General features: G+C 33.4%; 1 protein-coding gene across 5 annotated transcripts in view; it reads left to right on the forward strand.

Annotated features, from left to right (window-relative positions):
- ERBB4 (erb-b2 receptor tyrosine kinase 4) overlaps positions 1–15,926 on the forward strand; it is a 1,092,681-nt gene that overhangs the window by 727,850 nt on the left and 348,905 nt on the right. For all 5 annotated transcript variants that reach the window (XM_032402964.1, XM_032402981.1, XM_032402953.1 and 2 more), the window contains one exon: positions 6,609–6,743. In XM_032402964.1, the coding sequence (XP_032258855.1) occupies positions 6,609–6,743 (135 nt within the window). The remainder of the gene's footprint in view (positions 1–6,608; positions 6,744–15,926) is intronic.

Below are 15,926 nucleotides of genomic sequence, written 5' to 3' on the forward strand. Positions count from 1 at the left end.
ATAAAGAAGGTAGGATAGTATTTGCTCTGTCAGGGGAGTGGTTCAAATAATCAGTGTTATATGAGTTAGCAGCAGTTAACCTCTAAAAGCTAGATGGTCATAGTAGACTTCTCAGAGTTCGGACGCAAGTTGAAACGTAATGAAAGCTAAGAATTGTACACTGGAACTTTATGGAGAGCATTACTGAGCTCTATTCAATTGAAATCAAGATATTTTTGCCATTATTTTCTATTTTAAGCTGATTTTCAGCCAGTGAATCTAATCATTTCTTCTTGAAATTGCCTGCTTGGATCAGAAAACTGTCCGCTGTTGCTTCCCAGCATCCATTCAGTATCCGCATCCATGAGCTTTTGACTCTGATCATTGAGCTGAAATACAGAGGGTTACATCACTCATTTACATTATCACCTTCTCCCCACTCCCAATACAAATGTGACATTTCAATTTTGCACACTTCAACTCTCCTTAAATCATCTGTATAAAAACTTCAAAGCTTGATTGATGATGAATGAGCCATTGTCTCCTCAAGCACCCGGTTCTCATTAGCCTTTAGAGTCTCAGCTTATTAATAATGTACTTGAGGGCTGACCCAGTGGGGTAGCACAATTCACTGTGCTCCCAGCTGAAAGCTCTGGGTTTGGGAAAGATATAGGAATCTCTGGACCAAGTCCATTCCAGAGATGATGTATTAAGTATCACAGGTGGATGATGTGAGCTATATTACTTTTGTATCATTATCTGCCAACAGACTTGTGTGGCTTAAGGTGATGACAGTAAGAAAGATACATTGCTTTATGTCTGAGAAAATCCGGTGACTGCGTCCTATAGCTTCATCTTGAAAATGGGCTTTGCCACTTTGGATTCTGACTTCTTGACTGTGACCTTTGGCTTGGTTAGGCAATATAAGTCTGATATATGGACTAGTCAGACATTCCCACAGTAATTAGACAAGTGCAATATCTCTAATCTTTATTTTTATTATCATTTTAACTCTAAGGTTTACCTGTAGATGTGCCCATGCAAAACAAGACATTTAGATATACAATCAAGGATTGATGTTAAGTATTTCATTCTTGCTTATTTGATTTTCTTATATTACCTTTCGTAGCTTTGTGAGGAGAAGTAAAATGTTTACTGTTGATACCAGTCATGTAGACTATAGTGGAATATGGCTAACTGCATTTAAAATTATCTTTATTTTGTAAAAAAAAAAAAAAAAGACATTCAGTCTTATTTATGAAATAGTTACAAATTGTGCATGGGGTCAAAGCAATTTTGTCAACTTCTTAAACTATGTAAGGAGGTCATATTAATCTGTATTTTCAGCAGGGTTGCTTCATCACAATTAGGCTATTTCATACCAGGCAGGGAAGGAAAAAAACCATGATTCAGTATTTTATCACATTTTCTTTTGAGAGAATATATTTGCAAAATGTCAACGATTCTTTTAATGGTCAGTCATCCCCAAATTCACTATAATAACTAGCATTTGAAAAGAAATGAAGAGTGCAAAAGAACTTATTTAAATAACACAAACATTTCCTTCTTCATTAGACTCATGCAAATGGGAAATCAAGGGAAGAAATGGTCAAATGGACAATCTTTGCAGATTGGAAGACTAAGACACAAATACTTTATAGGCTCTCATATGTCATATTGGCACTTTACACCTTTCTAGAAAATAATTTAAGGAACAATATGAGGTAGATTTACAATTCAATATAAAAAACATGCTCTTACATATACTAGGTAATTTGCACAGGTTTGAGGAAATTTGATGTGTCCAGGATAACTCAAAATCATCATTATTTACTTGATAAATAATAACTGAATTTGATGCACAAAATAGGTTTAGGGATACAGAAGAAAATGTCTAAATGTGACTTATAAATATCCAACATACTGCTTGCAGTAATTTTGTACATTATCAATTATAAGCATTTTATATAATAAAAGCTATTTATCTTTCAGCTTATAAAAACTCTACTTCAAAATTACATATTTTTTAAATTTTTTCCTATACTCAAGATAGATATTTATTGGTCTACCCAAATATGTTTTTCTATAATCAGGCTATTATATTTGATTTCATAGAGCAAATATTTATTGTGTATCTGGCTTCTGCCTTGCATAATGCTAGACACTGGGGATAGAGTTTTGACCAAAACAGAAATGACCTCTGACATAATGAAATATAGAACCAGTTCAGATAAACTATAGAGTGTTTAAGGAAAAAAATAACTTTCATTTTTACTTTGATTTGGTCAGAATTTAAAATTAAAAGTTACAACAGAAGTTAATTGATCAATGTTGGTGGCAAATTCATGTTACTTTTGTGTTTTAAGTTTGATTTAACAAATATGTGTTGATTAGCTATTGCTTCAGGTTTGATATAGATACAGAACTGAAAAATATTCCTTGCCTTCGTAGAGTTTAGTCTAGTATTTCAGTTATAAATTGTGTGCTATATATGTTAAATTCAATGTATGTAAGAGTAGTGTTGATTATAATTTACTTACTCTACATACAGAAAGATTCATATTTTTTACCTGACTTGCATGCATTAATCTAGTAGGAAATGTTTGATATGCAAACCTGTTTAAGTGTTTGACAGAACTTTTAAAAAATTAAATATTTTTTGCATAGAAGATCATATTTCATATATCTTACCATACTTAATTGTGACATTTATTAAAAAGAGTTCTGTTTTGTGAACTTACTGGGAGTATTTTTATATAATATGATAAAAAATTCATAGCAGTTTTTTTCTACCAATTATTACAATGACCAAGATTCTATATGTGTTTCTCCTAATTTTCTCTGATATATTTCCTACAGTGGAAGTGAAATACAATAGATGGGATGACCCTGAGGTTATTTACTTATTCGTTAAGTCATTTCACTTTTCCAGGCTTTGTGCATCTTTATGTGAATGTCAGTTACATTTGTGCTTGTTTTCTATATTACTTAGAATTGGAAATCCTCTTTTTTGTCATGGTTTAAAAATTTAATTATTAATCACTTAATTTCATTCTAATGGAAGGGAAACTCTCTTGGCATAACACAGATCCAATAAGTCTTTAATAGAATTTATGATAACTCTGCTGTTCTTGTTTGTTGGTAAACATAGATCTGAAGTATGACCAGACATTTTCCTGATATCTTCTTGGATAAATATCTTACCAAGCATTTCTCTTTTTCTAATCCTTGTCTTTCTTTCTAATCTAAAAAGGCAGCCAAGCCATAATAGTCAAAAACATTAGGAAGCCCTTTTGTCCGGTAAATAATCTGTGTTTCTAACAACTTTCTTACAGGTCAATATATTTCCCTAGAATTTTCTTAGTTCAGAAATAAATCTAACTGAATATTTCACCAAAAAAGCATATTAAATTAAAGTTTAAAATTTTGTATAGGAGCACCTGGGTGGCTCAGGCCAAGCATCTGACTCCTGGTTTCTGCTTAGGTCATGATCTCAGGATCCTGAGATTGAGCCCCATGTAGCTCTGTGCTGGGCATGGAGCCCATTTAGGATTTTATCTCCCTCTCTCTCTGCCTTCCCTCCCACCCCCTTATCCCATGTGCACTCTCTCTCAAAAAAAAAAAAAGTATAAAGTTATAAAATCAATGTAAACTATACCAATGAATAAGTACAATATTAACATTTCCTCACCTATCTTTAGGTAACCAAATTGATCAAAAGAAAATGTAAGATAAAGTATATGTTAAAACTCTCCTATAAATGTCAATAAAATGCTCATTTTCTGATTATAGTGTTTCGACATTCACCAACAGAATACAATCTAAGCCAAATATAAAGGAAAAGACTATTTTCAGGGAAAATAGACTCATACACGAATAGACTAAATGTGCCTTATAAATCCATCATTAAATACTAGAAGTTTATAAATCTTCCTGACCAGAATTGCTAGCAGATGCTGGGTTTTGAATTTAGGGTGTTATCCAGACTGATCATGATTGTAGCCTTAATTTGAAATTTTAACATGTAAGATTATACTTGAATTATTACTGCCTCTTTTCTAAATCCTTTTCCAAGTATAAATCAAGCTTTTGAACAGAGTATTTCTGAGAAACAAATGTCAACATTGGTAGCAGATTAATATTGTTGAAGGGATTTGATGAGATTATTATTCAGTATAATATAATCTGATTCCATTTAAATATTTTTAGATAGGAAGTTAGAGATGGATACTGTGTTCCTTCAATATGAACTATTTGAATTATAATGTGAATCCTGAAAAATACACTCTTTCTACAATATTTGAGCTATTATGTTTTCTCCTCACATTTTTTAAAGTAGAACTTTTCCAAATGTAGACTGAAAAATAACCTTCATTTCCTGGATAGCAGTCAAAATCTCCTTTCTTGCCGCTTAATGAAGAATTATTTCTAGAGCAGAAGAGCATCACCTAATGTCTCATGAGAAAGCTATTAGTATGAGATCGTCACATTTCATAGATAGAAACTTTAATGCCAAGCATTAATGTAGAAATCCATTTTCACAATCTTTCTTATGTCTTATATCTCCCTCTGCTTTGATGAAGATTGTATGTTAGGTCATGAAAAATAATGAACTGGGTTTTAGAAGTAGAAAGATGATCTAATTTATTTTCGTTTCTTTTTTTTTCCTCACCTGAGAAAATGGAACCAATAGTCAGTGAAAGGATTGATGATGAGAACAGGAGTGATTTTAAATGTGGAAAGCCCTGCAATGTCAAAATTAATCTGGTGCATTTTATAAATACAACGCAATAAGGCAATTGAGATGTGCCCACCTATCTTACTTCCACAAATACTCCTCTTACGGTGTCACATGTTCCTTCCATTCTTTTATCTCCCTCCTTGGTTTAAGGTGACTCTTAGAAGTTTAGCTAGGGATACTACACAAGAAAAAGATTATTTTCTCAAGGCCACCATGGGAAATAGAGTAGTTGCCTTCCCATTATTCATCTTCCTCTTCTTTCTCACTAACAGTCCTGCTTGTTTAAGTTTTTTTCAAGTAGCAATAAGTCCACCCAGCCTCTCTTGTAGTAGGAATGCTCATGGGACACCGTTCTGGCCAATAAAATGCCAACATAATCCTTGGGGAGAACATCTCTTCCCAAATAGAAAGTCAGAGCCTCAGTAGGAGGATGTCTCTTGCTTGCTCTTCTGTTTTCATCTTGCCTTGAATTCAGACAGACACTTTTAGATACATCAACCTTCTTGTGCCTGTAACGAATAAAACCAACACACAAAACAGATGTGGGTCCTGTGGACACCACTACCTCCTACAGGTTTCTTATGTGAGAAAAATCATCCTCTAGCTATATAAATTATTGTTAACTGTTTTTGTTACTTGTAACAGTGTATTATGGACTGAAATATAATTTCTCTTAAGTTGTTTTTATATTGGATAGAAGGGGTAGATATTGAGCAGGAAGATGCTATGTGTATTTCTTACCAATTTCTTCAAGTAGTAAGAATAGTATTTTCCAAAAAAAAAAAAAAAAAAAACAAATAGTACTTTCGGAGGGAATATCTTTTTTTTTTTTTTCTGGATAACTTAAAGCAATCTGCAAGAGAATTTACATATACTATCAGCTATTGTTCAGGGGGAACAAGTTAGCTGATCAAGGCCAGTGTGAAATAGAGAATCAAGTAAAAATTGGCTTTAGTGCATTTTATCCCATGGTCCTGCCATTGTTCCGATGAACCATCGGGTTTTTATTATGTCTTTGTGTTGTTCTTAAAGAATAATTGGCAATTCTATTGATTCCATTTGAGAGGATCAAAGATCAAAGAACATTTCTTCATAATTGAAACATTAATTTTAGCTTTCATTTTGTTTTAATTGCTTCCTACTGACTCCAGTTGATGTCACATGGACTAATAATTTTTTTAAGAGAGATAAACAAGTGAAATGACCAATAAGAGGGAACTGGTTAAATAAATATTATTTAATTTATACTCTAGCATATTGTAGTTTCATTAGAAATAATGTAGAATAACATTTAATTATCATTAAAGACTCACCACTTAATATTAAAACTAGCAGGTTATGAAATATTATATTCAATGTTATTCCAATTTCAGAAGAAAACAAAAAGGAAAGAGATTGAAAACATTTATACCAAAATGTGAAGAGTGTCTCTCTGGGTATTTATATTATGAGTGGTTGTATTTCTTTATATTTTTCAATCTTTCCCAATTTCTGCAATCAATTTATATGACTCAGTGATATTTTAAAAAATGTCTTGGCTATTAACAATGTAACTCTAATTTAACATTAAAATAGTTTAAGAATATAACCATGAGAGACTATGGACTCTGAGAAACAAACTGAGGGTTCTAGAGGGGAGGAGGGTGGGGGGGATGGGTTAGCCTGGTGATGGGTATTAAAGAGGGCATCTATTGAATGGAGCACTGGGTGTTATACACAAACAATGAATCATGGAACACTACATCAAAAACTAATGATGTAATGTATGGTGATTAACATAGCATAATAAAATAAAATAGAATAGTTTAAGAATAAATCATTTTTATTGACTACCTTTTCATCAACAAAAAGTTTGACAAGAAATCTTTGTTTGTTTGTTTTAATACAGAAATCCTTAATGGTGGAGTGTATGTAGACCAGAACAAATTTCTTTGTTACACAGACACAATTCACTGGCAAGATATTGTTCGGAATCCATGGCCTTCCAACTTGACTCTGGTATCAACAAATGGTAGCTCAGGATGTGAGTAACATTATCTTTTTTAATGTCTCAAAATGTTCTTTTGCTTCTTGTGAAAACAAACAGCTTATCATGCCATTAACAATATTTTGAATTTTGATTGCATCCACTGAAATGTTCAGTTATATATAACAGAACAATCTTCTGCATCTAATTAACTCTCCTTTTGGAATGATAACTTCCCTTTTATAAATTCTAATTTTCTTAACATGACTTCTTTTGATAAATCTAAATATCTTACTATATTTCTAATGTCTAACTTTCCAATGTCTAAATGTTTAAACATGTGCCGCATTGTCCATAAACTTAAGGCTGGTGTCTGACTACTGCTTCAATTCTTTGTGACCTATGTACCACTGAGAAAAAATGTGGTGGGACAAAAATAAACCTTCCTATTCACTATAATATTTTAAATTAAAAAAAAAAAAGCTGATGAACATTTTAAAATCCCTAAGCCTCCATTTGCCCCTGAAACCTTCATGATAATACTTTATGACAATTCCAAACACTATAAATAGAATGGAGAATTATAGATTTCATAGAAGAGATATATGTTACATTCTGGTTTTAGTCATTAGTCTAATAAACTACCCAATTTCTCATTCTTTAAGTGTATTGTTTCTATCACAGAGGATTTATCAGATTCAGAGTGTTTAATATGATTAAATGATAAGCAAGTAATATTTGAGCTATATCATTAAAATCTTAGCAAATTATTCTGCCTGGAACCTATTTCATTTTCATAAAGCAGGCTATGTGGTCCCCACATTTATTACTACTGACATTTGTATGAGAACAGAATCCTTATCAAGTGTTAACCTGGGTTTTGTATTTCTCGTCCACTATTATATATTTCCCGCCTGAAATCATAACTAATCTTCACACAGTTCAATAATTATTTGCAATAGTACTGATTGTGTTATGACACTTTTGTAGGAAATCAAACTCCAAGGGACAATATTAAATTTCATGATGGTCCTAATAATATAATGGGGTAATATGAATATATTTGATCCAAACTGACAGCTGTGTTTTTAATAAATGGCTAAATTTTTTTTAAAGTAGAGTAACATAATTTTCTTGTCACCTTTGAGCAGAAATTTGTATGAGATTTCGTCTTTACAGCGTTCAAGTTGCCTACCTTGTAAAATTACACGTGAATAAAAAATCGAATCTGTTCACACTAACAAGACAAATGATGTACTTCAGAAATGGCTTCCATTTTCAGTCTGCCCATACTATGGTACATTTTATATTTGGTGGGGGGTAATTATAATGGTTGCATAAGAGGAAAGACCTACTGACTTAGCTTATTAGAATGACCAGCCTATAATGCATGAATGAGATCAGGCAAGAATGAAGCCCAAGACAGAAGCCAAAGGGAAGCCTTACAGGATGTGGAACAGGAAAGGTCTGAGGCAGTAGCTGCACTTTCACAGATGGCATCTCTTTGTCCTATTATTTGTGGGCAATTTTGGATGGTTGTGCCTATAATTAGGCAACTGTAGCTGCATTTGTTTTGCATGCAAATAATTGCAGGTGCAAAAATTATAAATGCAGAGTAGAGTCATAACAATTGGTCCTTTACAAATTGGCCACCAATTGCTCATTGAAGTTTTATTCTTTACATACGGTTCTATTTGCTGACACATTAAATATACTGCATGACACCATAGCTGAAAATAATGAATTGGCTGGTCTTTGAATATTGGTTTCACCCTGATTGAATTTTTTCCTCTACCTTCTCTCCATGGGTGATGACAGGTATTCTCACAGTTTTAAATAGGTTCCATGCCCAGCATGAAGCCCGATGCGGGGCTCGAACTCATGACCCTGAGATCATACCTGAGCTGAGATCAAGAATCAAACCCTTAACCAACTGAGCCACTCAGGCACCCCTTCTCTCATGGTTTTAAATGCAGCTTCTACACTGATGACTCCCAGAAAACTACAGTCACCCAATCAGTCACCCAAGTTAAAAATCTGGTGGGCATCATAGACTTCACCTTCTCCTTGGTTTGTGGCATTTATTTAATCATTAAATCATACTGAATTTCCCTTTTCTTGATTTTACATATTTCTTATTGCCATAGCTGTAGTTCAAGGCTTCATCCATTGTCTGAGTTACTGAAATAATCTCTGAATTCTTAATAATTTTTGAGTCCACAAACCCTGTGCAGTCTGGTGAAACCAATAGCTTCCTTCTTATAATAATGTAAAATTAATAAATAGGCACAAAATAAATATTTTATATCATAAATGCATAAAAATCAATCAATTCATAAAATAAATTTTAAAGGATTACAAGGAAAATAAATTATACTGAAATACATTTATCAACATTCTTAAAAATAATGTGATATGGTAATATGCTTCATTAGTAGGTTAAATTAAAAAAAATTCTAATAGTAGGATTAACAGGCAATGTAGCTTTGTAGCAGTGATAGGCCTAAATATTATTTTAAAAAGGATAGTCACTTTAATAAATGGTGTTTTCACATGTACAAGATTGAACTTAGAGTTTTACCTTACCCTATATGGAAGAAATTAACTCAAAATGAATAAAAGACCTAAACATAAAACCATAATCTATAAAATTCCTAGAAGAAAACATGGAGGAAAAGCTTCATGACATTGGATTTGGCAATAATTCTTGGAGCTGCCACCAAAAGCAAAGACAACAAAGGCAAAAAATAGAAAAAATGGGGCTACATCAAACTTAAAAACTTCTGTGCATCAAAGGACATGATCAAGAAAGTGAAAAGGCAACTTACAGAATAGAAGAAAAATTTACAAATTATATATCTCATAAGGGGTTAATATCCAGACTATATAAAGAACTTTTACAACTAAGCAACAACAAAGAACCTAATTCAGAAATGGGCGTGGACTTCAAATGGCATTTCTTGAAAGATGATATACAAATGGCCAACAACCATATGAAAAGATGAAATCGAAATCCAAGCCATGAGATATCACCTTACACCCATTAGAATGACTATTATCAGAATAATAGAAAATGACAAATGTTGGTGAAGATGTGAAGAATTTGAAACCTCTGTGCACTGTTGTGAGATTTTAATGTTGTAAAATAGCTATGGAAAATAGTATGGTGGTTCCTCAAAAATTAAAAATAGAACTACCATATTATCCACCAACTCTACTTCATGGTATATGTCCAAAAGAATTGAAAGCAGAGTCTCAAAGCATTATTTGCACACCTATATTTATAGTAGCATTATTTATAATAGCCAAGAAGGGGAAGCATCCCAAATGTTCACTGATGAAGGAATGCATGAACAAAATATGGTATATATACAATGGTACATCATTCAGCCTTAAAAAAAGGAAGGAAATTATGATATGTTACAACATGGATGACATTTGCTAAGTAAATTAAGCCAGTCACAAAATGACTGTATGTCTACTTATATGAGGTATCTAGAGTAGTCAAATTCATAGAAACCAAAAGAAGAATCGTGGTTACCAAAGCCTGAGAGAATTGGGAAATGAGGAATTTCTGTATAATGAGTATAAGAGTCTCAGTTTTGCAAGATGAAAAAGTTTTGTAGATCTATTCCACAACAATGTAAACATACTTAACACTACTAAGCTATATGCTTAAAAATAGTTACGACAGGGGCACCTGAGTGGCTCAGTCAGTTAAGCATCCCACTCTTGGTTTTTGGTTCAGTTCATGATCTCATGGGTCCTGGGATTGAGCCCCAAGTTGAATCTGCTTGAAGATTTTCTCCCTCTGTCCCTCTACCCACTCTCTATCTCTCTCTCAAATAAATAGGTAAATACATCTTTTTTAAAAAAGATTATGACAGTAGATTTTATGTTGTGTGTTTTTACTGCAAGAAGAAAGAAAGAAGAAAGAAAGAAAGAAAAAGAAAGAAAGAAAAAAGAAAGAAAGAAAGAAAGAAAGAAAGAAAGAAAGAAAGAAAGAAAGAAAGAAAGAAAGAAAAGAAAAAGAAAGAAAGAGAAAGGAAGAAAGGAAGGAAGGAAGGAAGAAAAAGTTTTATGATACCTGTAAGAACTGGAATGCAGTATGAATACATCTATAGTTTCTATACATCCCAGTGTAGCTGGTGCACTTATCTTCATAATTGATGAAAATCCTATATTTAATAAGAGATTAATGTGAATAATAATGTAATGATTCCTCATTCAAGTTCAAGGACCTCCTAAATTATATCCATAAGCCCTTTAGGGGCCCCAGGCCTCCTGGTGAAGAGCCCCCATGTTGAACTACTCTCCTTACCTCCGGTCCTGACAAATCCACCTGACAAAGTGCCACCAAGAACTCTGTTTAATGGATATCTAACCATGACCCTGTCTAAAAACCCTGTCACTGCCACTGACTAATGTGGGGTCAATTCTTAACAAAACCAAAGGCTTGGAGTTTTTAGCAGATTCCTGCTTATTTCTCACCTCAATGGAATGAGTTTTTATAATTTGTCTGTCTGCACTGCCTTTCCTTTTCTGTTTGCCAGACTAAATTTTGTTCAAACTTTAAGACACTCATCAATTACCATCTCTTCTAAGAAGTGTTCTCTTCTATAGGCTAGATTAGGTAACTTTTCTCCCGTGACCCCATAAAGAGCAGTGCTGAAACCTGGCATTCTTACTTTAAAATGAAAGTCCTTGGAGACAAGGCCCAGGTCATCATTTTGTCCTATTTTAGCACATAATGGATGGGTAAAAGTTCTATACTGAATAAATAGACAAATATATGAAATAGATCAGTTCATAAATAAGAAAATCGGATGAATCTAAGTAATACTTTCTTCTATCCATCATTTATATGTAAAAGTTATAATCCACAGATAGGCAGCTTATTCATTTTAAGTCTTTTTCAGGTAAAAAATGACAACCTACATCTGTGTACCTAATTTAATTTATAACTATATAAGTTTTACTATTTATGTTCTTTTTATATTTTATTATACTTATAAGATAAAATATATATGTCAGCTTTTCCTTTAGTGTAAAGAGACTAATTTGTACTACAAGTGTACTACTTGTAAATCTACAAATCGTACAATTTTGACAAAGAATTTAAGAATATTTTATTCTTAAGTGATATTTTGCAAAGTATTTCTTAACACAGTCTTGGCTTTTTGTACAATACTAATTCGTAATTCAAAAAAGCAAAATCTTTTCAAGAGCAACCTGGATTTTTATTGATATAACCTTTGGACTATAATTGGAATAATGAAGAAAAGGTTTGACATGTCTAGAAAAGAAATTTTAAAATGATACCACTCCTTTAAAAATATATGATTTAGGAATAATTATAACCAAATTGTATTTTCCAAAATACTTGAGGTATCTCAATATAAACTTTATCAAGATAAGAGAGAGATGAGTGTCCTTTTTATCATACAAATCTCTAGCAAGAATTATCTAACATTCTAATATTCTTGGATAGGTTTATCAATAGCGCTTATTCAATAAACTACTATTCAGAGTGAAAAAATCATATAGTAAATGATGTTTCACTTACTTGGAGTACTTCTAATAACTCCCATCCCACAAGAATGTCAAAATGATGCAAATTAGTTGCCTTTGAAAAATAAAGCAAATGCAAATATATGAGAACATAAATATAGAAAAATAGACAATAATATTTGCCAAGAAGAAGATTGTGTAGTTAAGAGAATGGCACCAAACTGGCTTGTTTGAAACCTCGCACTTCCTCTTACTAGCTATTTGACCTTGGGCAAGTCACTTAAGCTCTCAGTACCTCCATTTCTGCATCTATAAAAGGAGAGTGTCAAGAGCAGAGCTGGGCTGAGCTGTTAGGTTTCAGGGTTTTAAAAACAAAGAACCAATAAAAAGGTACCAGTCAAGCTTTCAATCACCTATTTCAATAGTATAAGCAAGAGGCTGACCTGGAGAAAGCACCAACTCTCCGAGCACTGTCCATTTTCCCCACAGAACAGCTCCAGGAGAGAGTCAGGTGGATCAGATTGGTCAGAAATGGGGAATTGTCTTACTGCTGAGGGAGCCCCAGAGAAAGGCCTCTGAAATTTTATGGGTCTAGGAGCCAAAGGGCAGGTTGGAGGGAGAGGAAAAAGGACTAAGAGTGGAAAAGTTTCGAGTACTGAGTCAGAGTAGAGAAAAAGTGTCTTAAGTGTTCCCTCCCATCCATGTTTTTTCGAGCAGAGGCCTCTGAGGAGGGCCTCTGTCAAAGGCATTTGATGAATGGAGGAAACTGATCTAAGGGACAAAAAACCAAACCAAAACAACAACAAACAAGGGTTTAAGGGCATGGCTTATTAGGGAGCCCTGAGTTTTCCCCAGACTCAGAGACCACAATGCATTGGCTGCATACCAAGTCTGGTATGGGTAGGGCAGCTTTCTGTTGTGACACCTGCCAGGGTAAAGCCCTTTTAGTTACCTGTGGTCAAGTTTGAAAGATCACACATAGACTTTTGGCCAGGAGCTAATATTACCAACTTCATAGGGCTCTTATGAGGAATAAATAAGTTCATATGTGTTAAAATCTGAGTGATTTCTTTTGGTAAAGGAATAAAGTGACTTCCAATTATGATTTGTTTTTCCATAGGCATTGACCATATGTGGACAGAAATAATTTTATAATATGTGAGTTATATTTTTATTATATATTAATTAGCTAATATTGTATTTCGTTTCTGTTTCACATGTGTTTAAGTAAGCAGAAGATAGTATTTTGTAGCTTGAGCTCACTGAGGCACTGAAAGGAACAAACCTCAGATGCTCCAGATCCGCAGTCCTTTCTTCAGCTTACACCAGATGCCCCGCTCATTCTCGGTTGCTTTCTAAAACCAAATATGGGTTTCCCCCACTATCCAAAAAGTAGAAAGATCCTATGAAACCTTTCAAACCAAAATGGCCTAAAGCAGAGTGTCCCCGGCTTTCCAAAAGTTTATATTCTGTCCCTTTGCTTTTAGAAAAGACCAATGTTAGTACAGTAATGGCCTCTGTGTGTGTGTGTGTGTGTGTGTGAAAATCCTCTTCCATTCCTTTCAGATAATGAACAGGTACTAATGTAGGTCTTCACGAAAGTGAAGTGGCCTATTGTGAACTTCTGGGAAGTGTAGGATACCTGCACCACCTAATGACAGAAGTGGAAATGTGGGGGAATTGGCAAATTCATAAAAGCATTATATTCACAAACATAATTCCAGTACTAACCATTTGTTTAAGGCAGATGTTCTGCCTGCCTTAAAACCATTAGTAAAACATGAAATTATATTTTTCTTTTAAGGACTCTCACCTATCCTAATAATTGCCCACTCCTAACTAATACTGCATGTTGTGTCCTGGATAGGTAATTTTCTTGAACTAGAAAACAACTAAATCTCAAAATAAAGTAGCATTAAATCTGATGTTCTTAGTTCATCAACTTTTGTTACTCCTTCAGTGTTAAAATTTTTACATAAAATAGATGCACTCTTCTAAGTTTGGCATTTTGTAGTTAGAGGAAAAAACAAAAGTAGCAAGAAAGTTTACCCACAGTACATTTCAGTACAGCTTCAGTTTCCATGTATTATATATGCACAAATCCATTTTTACATAAATGCATATGTAGGATCAAGTCATGCACACTGTTTTAAAAGATTTTTTAAAAAAAGAAGTTTTAATTATGGGAATAGAAAAATGTGAAAAACAGAAAAGATAAATGAATGTATATAAACCCAAAGGATAGGTTGAAATGATTTAGAAAATACATTCTTCATGAATCCAATCTAACAACAACAACAACAACAAAAAAGAACTAATGATCACTTATCAATTTAGATGCAGTTATTCTAAACATAATATTAGCAAATGGAACTAACAGAATTTAGGAATGTATTTAAAATATAAGAGCAAATGGCAACTCTGTTATTTTTTTAATACTGTTAATGAAAGAGTAAGGACTTGAAAATGATCCATATTGGAGAAGGCTTTTATTGCTACATTTATAAGAAGAGGATTTCCAAGTTGACTGAAATTCACTCCAGGATAAACTTATATTTAAGAAAATTCATTACAAGATGGAAGCATAGTATACCTGCTAGCTTGTTTGTTGTTGTTTTGGTTTGGTTTTTTGTCCCTTAGTTTCTTAGGGTAAAAGTGCATTGTTTTAAGAATTCCTCATATCAGTGAGGAATTCTTAATCTCAGGAAACAAACTGAGGGTTGCTGGAGTGGTGGGGGATGGGAGGGATGGGGTGGCTGGGTGATGGACATTGGGGAGGGTATGTGCTATGGTGAGCGCTGTGAATTGTTTAAGGCTGCTGAATCACAGACCTGTACCCTTGAAACAAATAATACATTATATGTTAAAAAAAAAAAAAAAGAAAAGAAGATAGCAGGAGGGGAAGAATGAAGGGGGGGAAATCGGAGAGGGAGGGGAACCATGAGAGACTATGGACTCTGAGAAACAAACTGAGGGTTCTAGAGGGGAGGGGGGTGGGGGGATGGGTTAGCCTGGTGATGGGTATTAAAGAGGGCACGTTCTGCATGGAGCACTGGGTGTTATACGCAAACAATGAATCATGGAACACTACATCAAAAACTAATGATGTACTGTATGGTGATTAATATAACATAATAAAAAAATGTTAAAAAAAAGTGCATTGTTTTACTTTTTGAATAAATTTTTCATGAAGATCTTTATTTTCATCGTATGCAATAGCTTCCTCTCAAATCAATGTTTTAATCAAATATTATATATATATAATTAAGGAAATATGACTTCTGCTTTCTAGAAAATGACAGAATATTCCTTAACAGTACCTCAACCCCAGGTGGCAAAACAAAAGAATTCTCTCATTAATAGACCTTTCTTAGTTCATCCCAGTCTTCGTATTTATCACACATTGCATGTGCTATTTTATTTTATTGCAAATACATATATATTACAAATATATATGTAGGTGTGTGTGTACATAATAAATACATGCATAAAGTAAACATTTTATATAAATGTGTACACCCCCCCCCACACACACACATATACACACATATATACATATTGGTCTCAAGAGTTTATGATTATAAATTAGTTTCTATTTTACTTTTATATATAAACCACCTAAAATCTGGAATAAATTCCATAGTCTCTTCACTCTGGCCTTATCTAACTCTTACTGCCAACTCTAGCCTCTGCCACCAGTGATTACAATAACCTCACAACTGTGCCGGG

This window comes from Phoca vitulina, unplaced genomic scaffold, assembly GCF_004348235.1.
Source record: "Phoca vitulina isolate PV1807 unplaced genomic scaffold, GSC_HSeal_1.0 scaffold1, whole genome shotgun sequence".
NCBI lineage: Eukaryota > Metazoa > Chordata > Mammalia > Carnivora > Phocidae > Phoca > Phoca vitulina.